Source organism: Lates calcarifer, linkage group LG11 (assembly GCF_001640805.2).
Source record: "Lates calcarifer isolate ASB-BC8 linkage group LG11, TLL_Latcal_v3, whole genome shotgun sequence".
NCBI lineage: Eukaryota > Metazoa > Chordata > Actinopteri > Centropomidae > Lates > Lates calcarifer.
The window spans coordinates 13,930,279-13,942,604 of NC_066843.1; the positions used below are offsets into that span (position 1 = coordinate 13,930,279).

The 12,326-nt window shown below is 42.4% G+C and overlaps 3 protein-coding genes across 7 annotated transcripts; all 3 read right to left on the reverse strand.

The window, feature by feature from the left end:
• Nucleotides 1-34: 34 nt before the first annotated feature.
• On the reverse strand, nt 35-3,477 carry nme3 (NME/NM23 nucleoside diphosphate kinase 3). Of its 2 annotated transcripts, none has more exons than XM_018672793.2 (5): nt 3,325-3,477; nt 2,152-2,282; nt 1,936-2,037; nt 1,598-1,710; nt 35-1,075 (listed from the first exon to the last, which is right to left on the reverse strand). In XM_018672793.2, exons 1-5 carry the CDS (start codon nt 3,434-3,436, stop codon nt 958-960), a joined length of 576 nt encoding a protein of 191 aa, XP_018528309.1. In that variant the 5' UTR covers nt 3,437-3,477; the 3' UTR covers nt 35-957. The 2 variants fall into 2 exon arrangements, with proteins under 2 accessions (XP_018528309.1, XP_018528310.1); XM_018672794.2 differs by lacking the exon at nt 3,325-3,477 and adding an exon at nt 2,783-2,916.
• A 1,215-nt stretch (nt 3,478-4,692) lies between these two features.
• Nucleotides 4,693-6,273, reverse strand: mrps34 (mitochondrial ribosomal protein S34). Its single transcript, XM_018672792.2, has 4 exons — nt 6,163-6,273; nt 5,510-5,871; nt 5,324-5,366; nt 4,693-5,215 (listed from the first exon to the last, which is right to left on the reverse strand). The coding sequence occupies exons 2-4, from the start codon at nt 5,825-5,827 to the stop codon at nt 4,917-4,919; spliced, it is 660 nt and encodes a 219-aa protein (XP_018528308.1). The 5' UTR covers nt 5,828-5,871; nt 6,163-6,273; the 3' UTR covers nt 4,693-4,916.
• Nucleotides 6,274-6,820: 547 nt separating this feature from the next.
• spsb3a (splA/ryanodine receptor domain and SOCS box containing 3a) lies at nt 6,821-12,006 on the reverse strand. Of its 4 annotated transcripts, none has more exons than XM_018672790.2 (7): nt 11,771-12,006; nt 10,798-10,979; nt 10,170-10,350; nt 9,802-9,989; nt 9,582-9,684; nt 9,366-9,491; nt 6,821-9,199 (listed from the first exon to the last, which is right to left on the reverse strand). In XM_018672790.2, the coding sequence occupies exons 2-7, from the start codon at nt 10,921-10,923 to the stop codon at nt 8,808-8,810; spliced, it is 1,116 nt and encodes a 371-aa protein (XP_018528306.1). In that variant the 5' UTR covers nt 10,924-10,979; nt 11,771-12,006; the 3' UTR covers nt 6,821-8,807. The 4 variants fall into 4 exon arrangements, with proteins under 4 accessions (XP_018528306.1, XP_018528303.1, XP_018528302.1 ...); XM_018672787.2 differs by having other exon boundaries at nt 10,798-11,009; nt 11,771-12,005; XM_018672786.2 differs by having other exon boundaries at nt 10,798-11,012; nt 11,771-12,005.
• Between the last annotated feature and the right edge of the window lie 320 nt (nt 12,007-12,326).

The window sequence follows — 12,326 nt, forward strand, 5'->3', positions numbered from 1 at the left end:
CTCGTTTTAAAAAACACTGAAACAGTAAACAGCATTAAAAAGGATTTCAATTAGATTTATTGTATTTGACAATTCCAATGTATCCATTCAGCATGATTATAGTTTACAGTTTATAAAAGCATGAATGTGACCACGGTAACTGGCAGATGGAAAAATTATTCTTATTATTTTAGAAAAGATGTTAGCAAACTTACATCTGTAATTACATTCAAGTAGTTTCAAGTGACGTGACAATCTGTTTACACCTTTACAAAATATGAATTTAAAAAGTACAGGAAACTGATTATTATGAATGTGCAAAAGGCAATAATGGTGTTTAATGTCTGTAAATTGCTTCCATGTTTTTACTGTTCATTACAAGAGAAATGTCAACATTTGGCTTATTATTCTCCTTAAAAATTACAAGGAGCAAAGGGGAAAACTATATAATTCAAAGTCACAAAGTGGACAGTGAGTTCATGACAATTTAGCTGTGTAACTTCACCTGCCTACTGATATGGGAAAAAAGTTTCCTGTACCTTTTAATAGACAGTTATGACCCATGGCCTTCTATTGCTTCAAATCCCAGCTTATTGCTTAAAAACTGTAAACATGAGCTAGTGTTCTGGACGAAACTAAAATTTCAATGAAAACTGTAACAGAGGCAGACGCTGTCAAGTCAACTTTTTGCCTGTTTAGTGCATTTTTGCTTTGTAAAATCATTTCACCTCTGAAATGTACTTCGCATGGATACAAATTCAAATGTATGAAAAAAGAAGCAGCGATTGTTCCAGCAAGGCAGCGATGACACAGCATCTCTCATGTGGCTACAAGCTACTAAAGCCAAAATATTCCTCTGAGGTACGATGTGATCCATCTTGTAATGAGACTAACATGAAAAAAGGAAAAAAACAAACAAACCAAAAAAAAAAACACTGGTTTACCACAGGACGGTGTACAGACAGTAGGTGAAGACCGTCAGTTGTAGATCCAGCGGCTGCTGCTGTCCTCCCAGCACTGAAGCTCGTTCTGACGGAACCACAGGGAGATCTCCTTCTGCGCGCTCTCCACCGAGTCGCTGCCGTGGATCACGTTCCTGCAACGCAAACACAATCAGGACATTTAGACTCAGACAGAAAATACTGTAGCGTTGTAAGGACCCTTGATCTTCTTTTATTCTTTCTTTTATCTAGCTTTATGTGCATGTTTTCATACAACAAAAGAGCAGTTTCCTGTAGTAGTCTTGCAACTGCCTTGTTTGTTTGTTTTTTAAGAGATAGGAGACTTAAGAGGTGACAATCATAGATAATAACGAGGAAGATATTGAGAAGGTTTTCAGAGTAGACTCTGTCATTTGTAAACTGTTTCAGGAAAGATGAACACAAACTCTCTGGCAGGAACATATAACGTAAGAATGTTTGTACTTTTCTGCGCAAATCAGAGAGCCTATTATTATCATTATCATCATCTTCCAAAGCTATTTAAGATAAAATGTATTCATGTAAACTGTATTTCAAAGTCATGTCACAAACCGTGCCTGTGGCTGTTAATGGTATAAAAACATAATTCTCCCTCACACTGTCCTTCAGAGGAGAAATGGATCATCAGGTGATCGTACCTGCCCGTCTCCACGCAGAAATCTCCTCGGATGGTTCCTGGCAGCGACTCTGCAGGGTTGGTCTCTCCCAACATCTTACGCGCAGTCTTAACCACGTCCAGACCCTGCCACACCTGAACAAACAGCACAAAGCAGCAGCGGCACCACACCTTTACAAAACATCCATGTTGTCTGTGTGAGTGTGTCAAATATCTCTGACTCGTATGGAGACAAAGTGCTGATCTCGCAAACACAGCTGGCTGAAAATCAGCAGCTCATTTCCTGCTGAAGTGTGTGAACTCTGGTGTTGACAACCCCTAACCACTGTGGTCAAGGTGGTTTTTAAACATCAGTCTCACCATTGCAACAACTGGTCCTGAGCTCATGTAGGTCATCAGTCTGCTGAAAAAGGGCTTACTCCTCAGTTCACAGTAATGTTCCCTGAGAAGGTCCTCAGATGCCTGTACAAACACACACAGGACAGACTCATGTTCAGTTTAAAAGGTAATTATCTCAGCATAGATGATTCAGGGAGAGTGTTTTAGTGGGAAATAAAAGACCGACATCCCACACACCTGCATTAGTTTGAGGCCCACCAGCTTGAACCCTCTCTTCTCAAAGCGGCGTACGATTTCTCCCACCAGTCTTCGCTGCACGCCATCGGGTTTCACAGCAATGAAGGTGCGCTCGTTCACCCCGGTCCACCCTGCAGAGATGACATATGGCAAAAATGAGAGGGAAATACAACTTGTATTTGAACTGCAGTCGGCCACCACAGCACACACACACACACACACATGCACCTTGGTGTAGACAGCAGGAGGAGACAATGGGGAAGAAAAAAAATCTAATCTAACAGTTCATTCTGCTTACAAACGGTGCACACGTTAAAAACTCTCCCATGCAGCAGTGCACACACAGATTTGTACCACATGCATCTCCACACATTTTGTCTGTGATTTGTTAGTTTGACGGGTCTTTGTTTAGATTCACAAATGCTACATTCTCAGGCCTGTGGAGGACAAACTCAGTCCCTTCACTCTGCTTGTATAACTCTACACTCTCCTCTCTCTCTCTCTGTGTTGCAGGAGTTCAGCGGGGGAAAACGCCCTGAAACTCGCGCTCTGACAGCAGTCTGACCGCAGCAAACCTCACAGTCCCCGCTGACTACATCTAAATGACGGCTTTGCCTGTGGTGTGTCTCACCAGATTCCTCAATTCGGGCATGTTTAACCACCAAATCTCCAAGTTCATGTAGATCTCGCCGTGACCTTTTTTTCGGCCCCATTGCAGAGCTCCTCCCGCAGCAGCCTATCAGCGCTCACAGGCGCCACGCGAGCTATTAATAGGATGATGAATCAACTTATTTTACAGTGAGGAGGACACATGGACTGCACTGCTGGTAGATTAGTAGCTAACTGTTGTTTTAGCCACAAGCTAAAACGTCCTCTACTATTATCTGTGCTTAATGCGCAGTTTGGGTGTTGTTAGTCACACTGCACACTTGCGTGCGACTCTACGTTGCTTCTGTTAAACACAGCGTTAGTTATTAAACCTCTAACAAAGTTTGTGACGGTTTCATGCCTCCATTGTTGTTCCCTCTGTAGCAGCTAGCCGAGGCGCCTGCCCGGTGAGTCTGCGGCTCCCGCTCTCACACGGTGGACACTGTGAGCACATTATCCGTGAGTGAAAATCACAATGAAGAGCCATGAGTTGACAGATGAGCTGTAAACAGACATATCACCAACCTGACTGAAAGATGTAAGCGAATATGGACAGAAACAGGCAGATCATCGTCGCCGGTGGACGGAGCACGCTCTCAGGGAAGGAGGCAAGGAGGACGCACACACGCACGGACATACGCACGTTGCCTAGGAATGCTCCGGCTAGGCGTGGGCACGCGGTTGTTCCCAGCCAATCACCAGCAAGCTGTGGAAGGTCATTATCACTGACAGGGGACAAAAAAGTTAGACACGATAAAATATATAAAATTTCGAGGTACTGTAAGTGAAAATTAAGTGACAGTAAGTGAAAAATGTTTATTTACTCACTGTATCATGAATCCCAGGTAGTCCAAAAAGATTACACAATTACATATTGTGCACTAAAGTTATCTTTTAGGGGACAAAACAATAGTTATCGGCCCCAACTGACCCCACACTGGCAGTTCATTTATTTCCCCAAACACCCAGAAATGAACCAGTGTTGTAAAGCTGAAATGGTTAGTTGATTAATTGATTAACAGATCACTGGCAACATTTTATATTCAATTAATCCTTAATGAGCATTTCTTTTAAAGAAAAAAAAATGCCAAAATTTTTCTAACATTGTGTAGTTTTTAACTGTTAGACAAATGAAAACGGATTAATACAAAAATTAAATTATCTGACTGATTCAAAAGGGAAATAATTGTTGGTTGCAGACTTACAGTTCTATGATTAATAATTCTGTATTCTCACAGGTTTTCTTAGGGAATGCGACAAATTTAATAATGTAATAATACCAGTATAAACAATACTTTGGATTTTTGGACAATTGATAAATCTGGGCTTTTGGGAGTCCACGTCACCTGATTGCTAATCCAGCCTTGAATACTGTCTTATAATTTTGACTTTGTATTTCATAGTTAGTTAGTTTTGCCTTATTTTCTCCTCATGTTGACTTACTGTGTCAGAGTCACTTCCTACCTCATTATCTTTCCTAAAGCAGCTCATCATCTTTGCGGTTTCATCATTTGCTCACTGAGTGTCAACATTTTGATTCACTATCTCATAATCACTGTATGTTTGACACACATTACTGATTATTTCTGTCTATCTTACAGTAATCCTGATTTTAAAAAATCACGTAGCACATTTACAAGATCACAAGTGTTTAGCTTTTCACATCACATGAATCGTATTTTGGCTGTGTGGTCAGTGGTCAAATCTGTTGACACTGCCTCCTCTCTGATGGAAAGATTTCAGGGTGTTTTAATGTCACTTCATCATGACTGAACGTAGGCCCCAGTCATGTCTGCATTGTGTGCCCAGTGTGGGTGTTTACTGTGCATCCTCAGTGCTACAAGACTGAGGTAGTTTATAATGCATGCACAAAAAAATACTGCATCCCAAAACTCAGTGAGAGTGGTCTCATTTTATTTCAGATTTAATATTTAGCACATGACGCAGAAACACTACACACAGAGATGCCTGCTTCAGATGGAAATAACAGGGAATTCGTTTGAGTCCAGGACTTTGAGGCGAGGGCTTCAAAGTGTGTTTGGACAGAAGAAGTTAACTGCTTCTGTCAACACTGATTTGGTCCAAAATGTCCAAGATTAGCAGATCACATTAATACATCACACCGCTGTCCCCTCTTTCCTCTTCCTCTCTTGTTCCTGCCTGTAGAAATAGTCTTTGTTGAGCTGGACCTCCCTCTTTAAAGGTAAGGCAGGTTCCTCCGAGAGTACGTTGCCTGTTGTTTTCTTGTACTGGGCCAGCATCATGGCGCGGAGCAAGGGGGGGAAGGGGACGTAGCGCACAGGTGGCTCGGGGAGCGGCTCAAAGTCCCTGAACTGCTGCTCCATGTGTTTGGGAATCAGGCGCCAGTCGTGATACATCACCTTATCCATCTCCTTGACTTCGCTCTCCTGTTTTCCTGCAAAGCACAAAAAGTTACTACCTGCAGTTTGTTCTTCCTTCTAGAGCAATACAACTGGAGATGTTAAGTGCAGTGATGAATGAAATCAACAGGTTCCAGTCTTACCTTTGTAGGTGAGGATCCCCCATGTCTTGCCATGATCCATGTTCTAGAAACCACAAGAAACCAGATGTACTTTGGTAACAGGACAAATTATATCAGACCCAAATAATTTCTCATTTACACTTATTAATCATGGCAATCTGCAGACTTCGCACTCTGTCACAGTGAATGGATGCGGCCCGCTCTCACCTCAGACGTGTAGTCCACCTTGACCTTGGTGATCTGCCAGTAGCTGGGCTCTGTGTGGTCCTCCAACCAGGACTTGCGGGTGAAGAGGCGGCCCACTCCGAACAGCCTCATGCCCGCCAGCAGGGAGAAGAGGCGGCTCTCCCTGCGAACATCCTGCCAGGCCAACACGGGCAGCATCTTCCCCGTGTAAGGCCGTTTCATCGTTTCATAGTCCAGGGCGTATTTCTGGGAATCCCGCGGCCGGGACTTGAGCTCTCGGTACGCCCGGATCCTCCGAGCCATTTCGGCTATGGGACGAAGTTGCTTTTTCTTCACCATGACTGTATGATGTTACAGCAGCTCCACCACGACACTGGTTTGTCCTGAAAGAGTGGAAATTAATTCACTTACATCTGAACTTCAAGCAGCTCCCTGCCCCGTTGTTTAAAGCATCAACAAAACCCCGACAGTCTGTCAGCACGGACTGTGAGTGAAGAGCATAAACACATTGCAGCCCTGATGTAATAAGGCTAACTGAGCTAGCCATTAGCTGACGTTAGAAGATAAAACCAACTTATAAAATCACCTCGTGCACTGACGCCAACGGATTTTAACGAACTATTGCTGGACTATTGATACCGTGTATAACCGGCAAATATTTACACCAACAATACCTGAACGTTCCTGGTGAGCAGTACCAGTTTCACTTGACCTCCTCAAGCAAGCAAGGCACACAACTTCCGTTCTCGTAGTCCGACCGCAAAATGTTCCGTGTGAACCGATAGTGTATTTTTGTTCCGAGCGAGGGAACCTCAGACAGCATATTAAAAAATATTTTGATAAATAATATAACATTGTCCCGATTATTATATAGCAACTGATATGTAATAACTTTTAAATATTTCAAATGCAATGTCTAAATACCTGCTACGCCTTTCTTTAGATTGCATGAATTTTATATGGATTGCTCAGTAATATATCACAAGGAAGAATCACCAAAAATGCCTCAGAAAAGTAGCATTTATGTGATAATTTCATTTTTAAACAGTTGTTTAAAAATATATTTATTAGTATTTACTGAATCAAATTCATTAAGAATTCGGCTGTTAATTATGCTTATGCTTATTATAGACCCACAGAGCAAAACCTAAACTCTTTTGTTTTCACAGGTTTTTTAAATGTAATACTTTCCTGTTAATTCCAACACATTTTCCCTGCAATATGATCAACCTTTGCTTGAAGCAGTAATATTAACAAATAACTGTAACTGGAATTTGACAGTGACTGTGATCCTGGATGTTACAAAGTAGTAGAAGTACTAATCCAGTCCAGTCCTTTGTGCATATTTAGCATTCATTTTATTTTCAGCTGAAAATCATGCTGATCAGTTATACAGAAAAAGACCAGTAAAGGCCTTCACATACAGTATTATTAATATGACATGGTATAGAAGAAACACTTAGAATTTTCCTATTTACAGTATGACAGTAAGAAAAAGTGCCTGGATGCATCGATGTGAAGACAAATACAGTGAAAGAAGTCAAAAAAATACATCTGCTGGATTACGACTAACCTCTTTTTGTTACACTACTGATCTACAGAGTGGGGTTTCTGGACAGAATTAAGTGCGTCATGACACTACTCATGACTGATGAGCGTGGTCCTCTGGTACCATCACCACTGTCATTGTGCCACAGTCTCCATAATGGCAACCCGATACACCCGTTGCTTCTGACAACCATTATCACAGAAAACGCTTGTATTGCATAGTACCTTAAATCTTTGTGTATATCTACTTAAACCAAGACCTTGAGGAGTGAACACAGTTGGTAAACTGTGTAGCTCCAACACCTTGGTCAAGCACTGTTATACTATACATTGTAATGGTTTGGTACTCTGAAGAAACTGAAACAAATAATTAATTATACATCTGATCCAGGGGTAATGTTCCCCTCCTCAGTCCTCAATTAATACATAAATTGATCTTTTAACACCACTGAGCGCCTGTAAGGTGGTTGTAAAATGTCTGGTCAGAGAGCAACATTTAAACTGTGTTTTTAGTCGTAAAAAGCAATATTTAAAATATATATATATAACTGTTAGAAACATACACAGAGGGCTGAAAGTAGTCTATTTTTGCAGGAACAGTGCAAGAAGTTTCTACAAGCATACTGAGCTGTTAAGGAAAAGGATGGAACAAGGCCTTGGGGGAAAACCAAAAAAAATGCCATTGCATAAACAAAAAAAAAAATCTTGTTAAAACTGCTCATAATCTCTTTTCTGTCATTCAAATAAATTAACTTTTTAAAAAGTTCTTTAAAAAAAAAACAATAAAGGCGTAACAGTGGTGAAATGTTACTTAAAATGTGCGGCAGTCTCATTTGAGTGACATATTAGTCTCACGATAGATTTAAAAGAGCTACACTGAGCAATGTACTGCTGCTTACATCTTGTGGAAAAGAGGAAATCCATAGTCTCTACAAACAATTAGCATGACTTTTGAGTGGAGGCTTTGAAAAGACGTTCATGAGTTGTTTGGAAATGCTGGCTGTTCCACAAAAGACAAAAAGGAATAATTTCACTGTCAGAGGAGTAAAAGCTGCAAACTGCGCTCAGGTTGATTTCACCTTCTAACATTTTTGACAGCTTAAGTTTTAGATTTAGAGCTGTGACCTGTAGGTAAGAAATAAAGAGGACCAACTGATTCTCACTTTGGAGACCCTAAAAGAAAATCACAGATGCCAGTACAACAGGTAACAGATTACTTTGATAATGCTTGGATAGCCTTTAGCTCGAGAACAATATACATTATTTGCATACAAGATAAAAAACACAGAAAATACCTATACAGTCTCTCATTTCTGAAACCCCCTTTTTGCAAATATACCACGATGACCACCAAAATACGGTCATACTTTACATCAGTGTCACACTGTACAGTTTACTGTACCACTCACTAATCCCCATTTATGAAAGGCAGCAGATCTGCGACAAATTTTCCTAGTAACAAAATGACACCATATCTTTTGACTTATTACTCAAGCTGGTTTTGGATTCCGAGTGTATGATGAGCATGAAGACATGTGAATGGCATGAGAGAAGATCACAGTAATAAAACGTGGAGGCAGAAATACTGCCCTCACAGTTTTCCAACTACATACCGCGCTCTCTGCTCGACCGATCCTGGTTATTTTTCTTCACTACGGTGTAACACTGATGTTGAGGAAAGCTTGAGGCAGGTAAGTAAAACTAGATTAGATGCCGTAAAGCAGTAACCTCTGCCAGTGTTTTAAGAGGAGGTAGGATTCGAGCCATCCAGTCATGTCCAGCGGCATCTTTTCCTCTGACAGGCTTCGGGGTCAGACGTACAACCCTCCGAGTCGCTCTCAGAGGAGGACGGTCCAGCCAAGGGAGGGACAGGCGATCGTGAAGGGCGCTCGGGCCCATCCGGGGTTTCTTCTGTGGTGCTGCTGTTGAGGCTGAGCACCCAACCCAGTTTGTTGTGGAGCAGCTGACGAAGGCCCGGCGGCAGTGGCAACACGTCCAGGGTGTCTATACAATCCGGCAGCAGCTGGCGAAGGCGAGCGCAGCAGAGGTACAGCAGGGAGGTGGGCGCGGAGCAGGACCTGATCACCTTCATGCTGCTTTTCGCTGCTGTGGAGCATGCCATTGGATAAAACCTCTTATTCTGTAGCTCTGTGGCAGCAACACCTAGATCAAGAAAGGTGACAAAACTTTTCATGTTCATGTGTAATATCTTACTGGTACTAGGAAGGGATGGTGCAATCCTACAAGTCACTAGGATCACCTAAAATTTAAATGAGGATCAAACCACCAGTACTCTGAGCAACAGTGGACTTTGCTTGCCAGTACTAACCTATACACTTTCGATTCTTGAAGAAAGTAAGTGTGCCGTGCCACGTGTCCAGATGGACTCCGATGATGGACCCCTGTCCGAACCGAGAGGAGAAGTTCATCTTGTCTCCTTTATGATGCAACAAGCCTGAAAAGAGAAAGACGACATATGATGTCTAAACCACACAATAACTACTTGGAGCACTGCTACATTACAGCCTGGTTGTGTTGGTCTTACCAGTGTAAGAAAGACCCCAGCTGTCTGCATCTTTTCCAAGCAGGCTACAGAAGGTGTGTCTGTATTTATCAAGGTTGACATCAGAGGTACCAATGCCAACCATCTGTAAAAAAAAGACAAAGACAAAGCATTTAGAAAACAAATCAACTTGAGCTACTACGCAGCATGCATTACTTAATAAGAGCAGGCCAATGTGGGGAGGTAAGGGCTGGAAGTTTACCATGTCTGTTCCATACACTGGGGAAGTCATCTTGATTTCCCAGAAGTGCTGCCCCTCAGCCAGCTCTTTGGACCCACGGATCGCAGCTGTACCACAGCTGTATTCAGAGTGGAAGTTCACTTTGCGATTTTCGCAGCTCAGTAATGTTGCCGTTGATCGGCTGTTGGCATCCCACACCCAGTCAAACTCTAAAACATCAGAAGTCGTTCATTCAAGGACATTGTCATAAGAAATTTGCTTTATTTTACCTAATAACATGTCAGGACACAGTGGTGTAACTCAAGTGATATTACTTAATTGACCTATAAATTATAAAATGGGTGTGCCTTGTATTATGTAACCCTTAAAATGCAGCAGCTGTCTTGTACCTTGGTCATCCTCTCCACAGTGGCAGTCTTTAACTTGGTGAAATCCTCGCAGACGAGGGTTGTAGCTGGTCTCAGCCTGCGAATCGCAGCCACAGTAGGACTCTCCTGTGACAGGCACTGCACTGGGGACTGGAGGGACCATCACTGCTGAAAAGTCCGCCTCAGAGTCTGAATCACTGTACTTGGGTGCAACAGTGCAGGAAGAAAGAGCAACATCAAATGTCAGCAGCGTTGTTTATGTAACTGTGAGGCAATGGTTTTAGATGTTGAGGCTATTACAAAGAAACTGGGTGTTGCACTGAAAGACATACGCATCTCTACAAGTTGAAAGCAAAAGGCAGACATTATACTATATTCCCCTCTGTGGAAAAATGATTAGTTCTGATACAAAGCATGTAAAGAACTGGACCTTTAGCTCCCAGCACCAAACAACAGAACACATTCTGTTAAAAAACAGCTACAGGCAAACTAAAGGCTTTCCCTTTTACGGGGATTTCTGAGGTGAATTTTGCCAGCCTTCTCACTGTGACACATCAAATCCCCCTGCCTACTGTGCAAAACAAGTGGCATCACATGACACAAACATGATTACTGACACTTCACATCTGTTCTGATGCTGTGCACTTACCTCTAGGCGGTCATAGCTCCAATCCTCGCTTTCAGAGGCCAACACAAGTGCCCGGGCATCAGCGTCCCGCCGTATCCCACCCCAGACATATCTCCATGCACGACTGTTCCTGCTTCGTCTGGACATGGCACCTACTCACCGTCTCGCCGGTAGAAGAACCTGACAGTTAGTTCAGGTTTAGTCTAGATGTTAGAGGAACAGCATCAGTCCAGCTGCTGAAAAGACAAAATTAAAACACAGACCCTGAGGGCTGAAGACTTCAGTGACAGATAACCTGGCAGCTTTTTGAACTGTTTATAACACAGACATATCTGCAATGACATAACTTTGTGGTTTCTTTATGTGTTCCCGGTTTCTCGTCATGTCTTACACTCTTAAAATTCGGCACACCTTTCAGTATTACTGTTATATTCTGCAACTTTAAGTGTGATCATGTTTCATCTTTTTTAGGGACCTTTTAATAAATCTAGCACACAGATTTATAGAGCAACGCTAACCTCAACATACCACAAAAACAGTCACACATACCATCCCAACTACTTAACCTAACGCTAACTAACTCTTAATAGTCTGGTCCCAGTCCACATACCATTGCCACCATCGGTAAAATTAACATTATCCTTTAACGTGCTGTTGTTGTTGTCCTAACTGGCGCTAGTTAGCCGCCTAGTCCGGCTAACAACAGCAGCTAACGCTACCCGCTGAACCGCGCATACATTAACATGTTAGCAGGCTCCAACAAGGTCAGCGGCATCACAATTCAAGTCACACTGCTAGCTATGCGTGTGTATTTGGGTTAGTACAGTGGTACACGTCGCTGGCTATAGTAGGTCCCCGGTTTATGAGCCAAGTAATGAGTAAAGATTGGCCGGAAGGCAGAATAAAGATCCAGACCTAGCGTAAAGTAGCTAGTTAGCTTTCGTTAGCTGCGTACTGCTACCAGCCCTGGATAAAAGGGTTGCGTTGACATTACCTGCCTGTTGTTCACGACCAGCACTCAACGTAAAATTACTGACAACACCGCAGAGATGCTGCTCCACCTATCGCTGCTTGGTTGTTAGACGACAGCTGAGTGAGTGGCTGAGTGAGCTTCCCTTTTCCATGACCTACTTTACATGAGTCTGACCGTAAACAATAACAGGCAGACTCTCTCCCTCTTTCTCTCTCTGTGGGAGCTCACAGCACAGTCTCCCTGCACACAGGAAGTTTTCAACGCGCATCAAACACTCCTGTCATCTCTACCACCACAGGTGACTGAGGTTATTTTATCCTGTGGCGAAAGAATTATTTAGATACTTCTCTCTGGTAGTACAAATACACTACAAAACGGATAAATTAGTATTATAATAAGTATTCCCAAAAGTTCTGCATCCACAATAAAAAAATAACAGTACAGAGGTTTATCGGTCATATACTTGATACCAGTGGTTGAAAGTATAAGCACAGTTTTGAGGTATTTGTGCTTTACTTGTATTGCATATGAGTATTTCTGTCTTATGCCACTTTTTATTTCCACTCCATTACGTTCC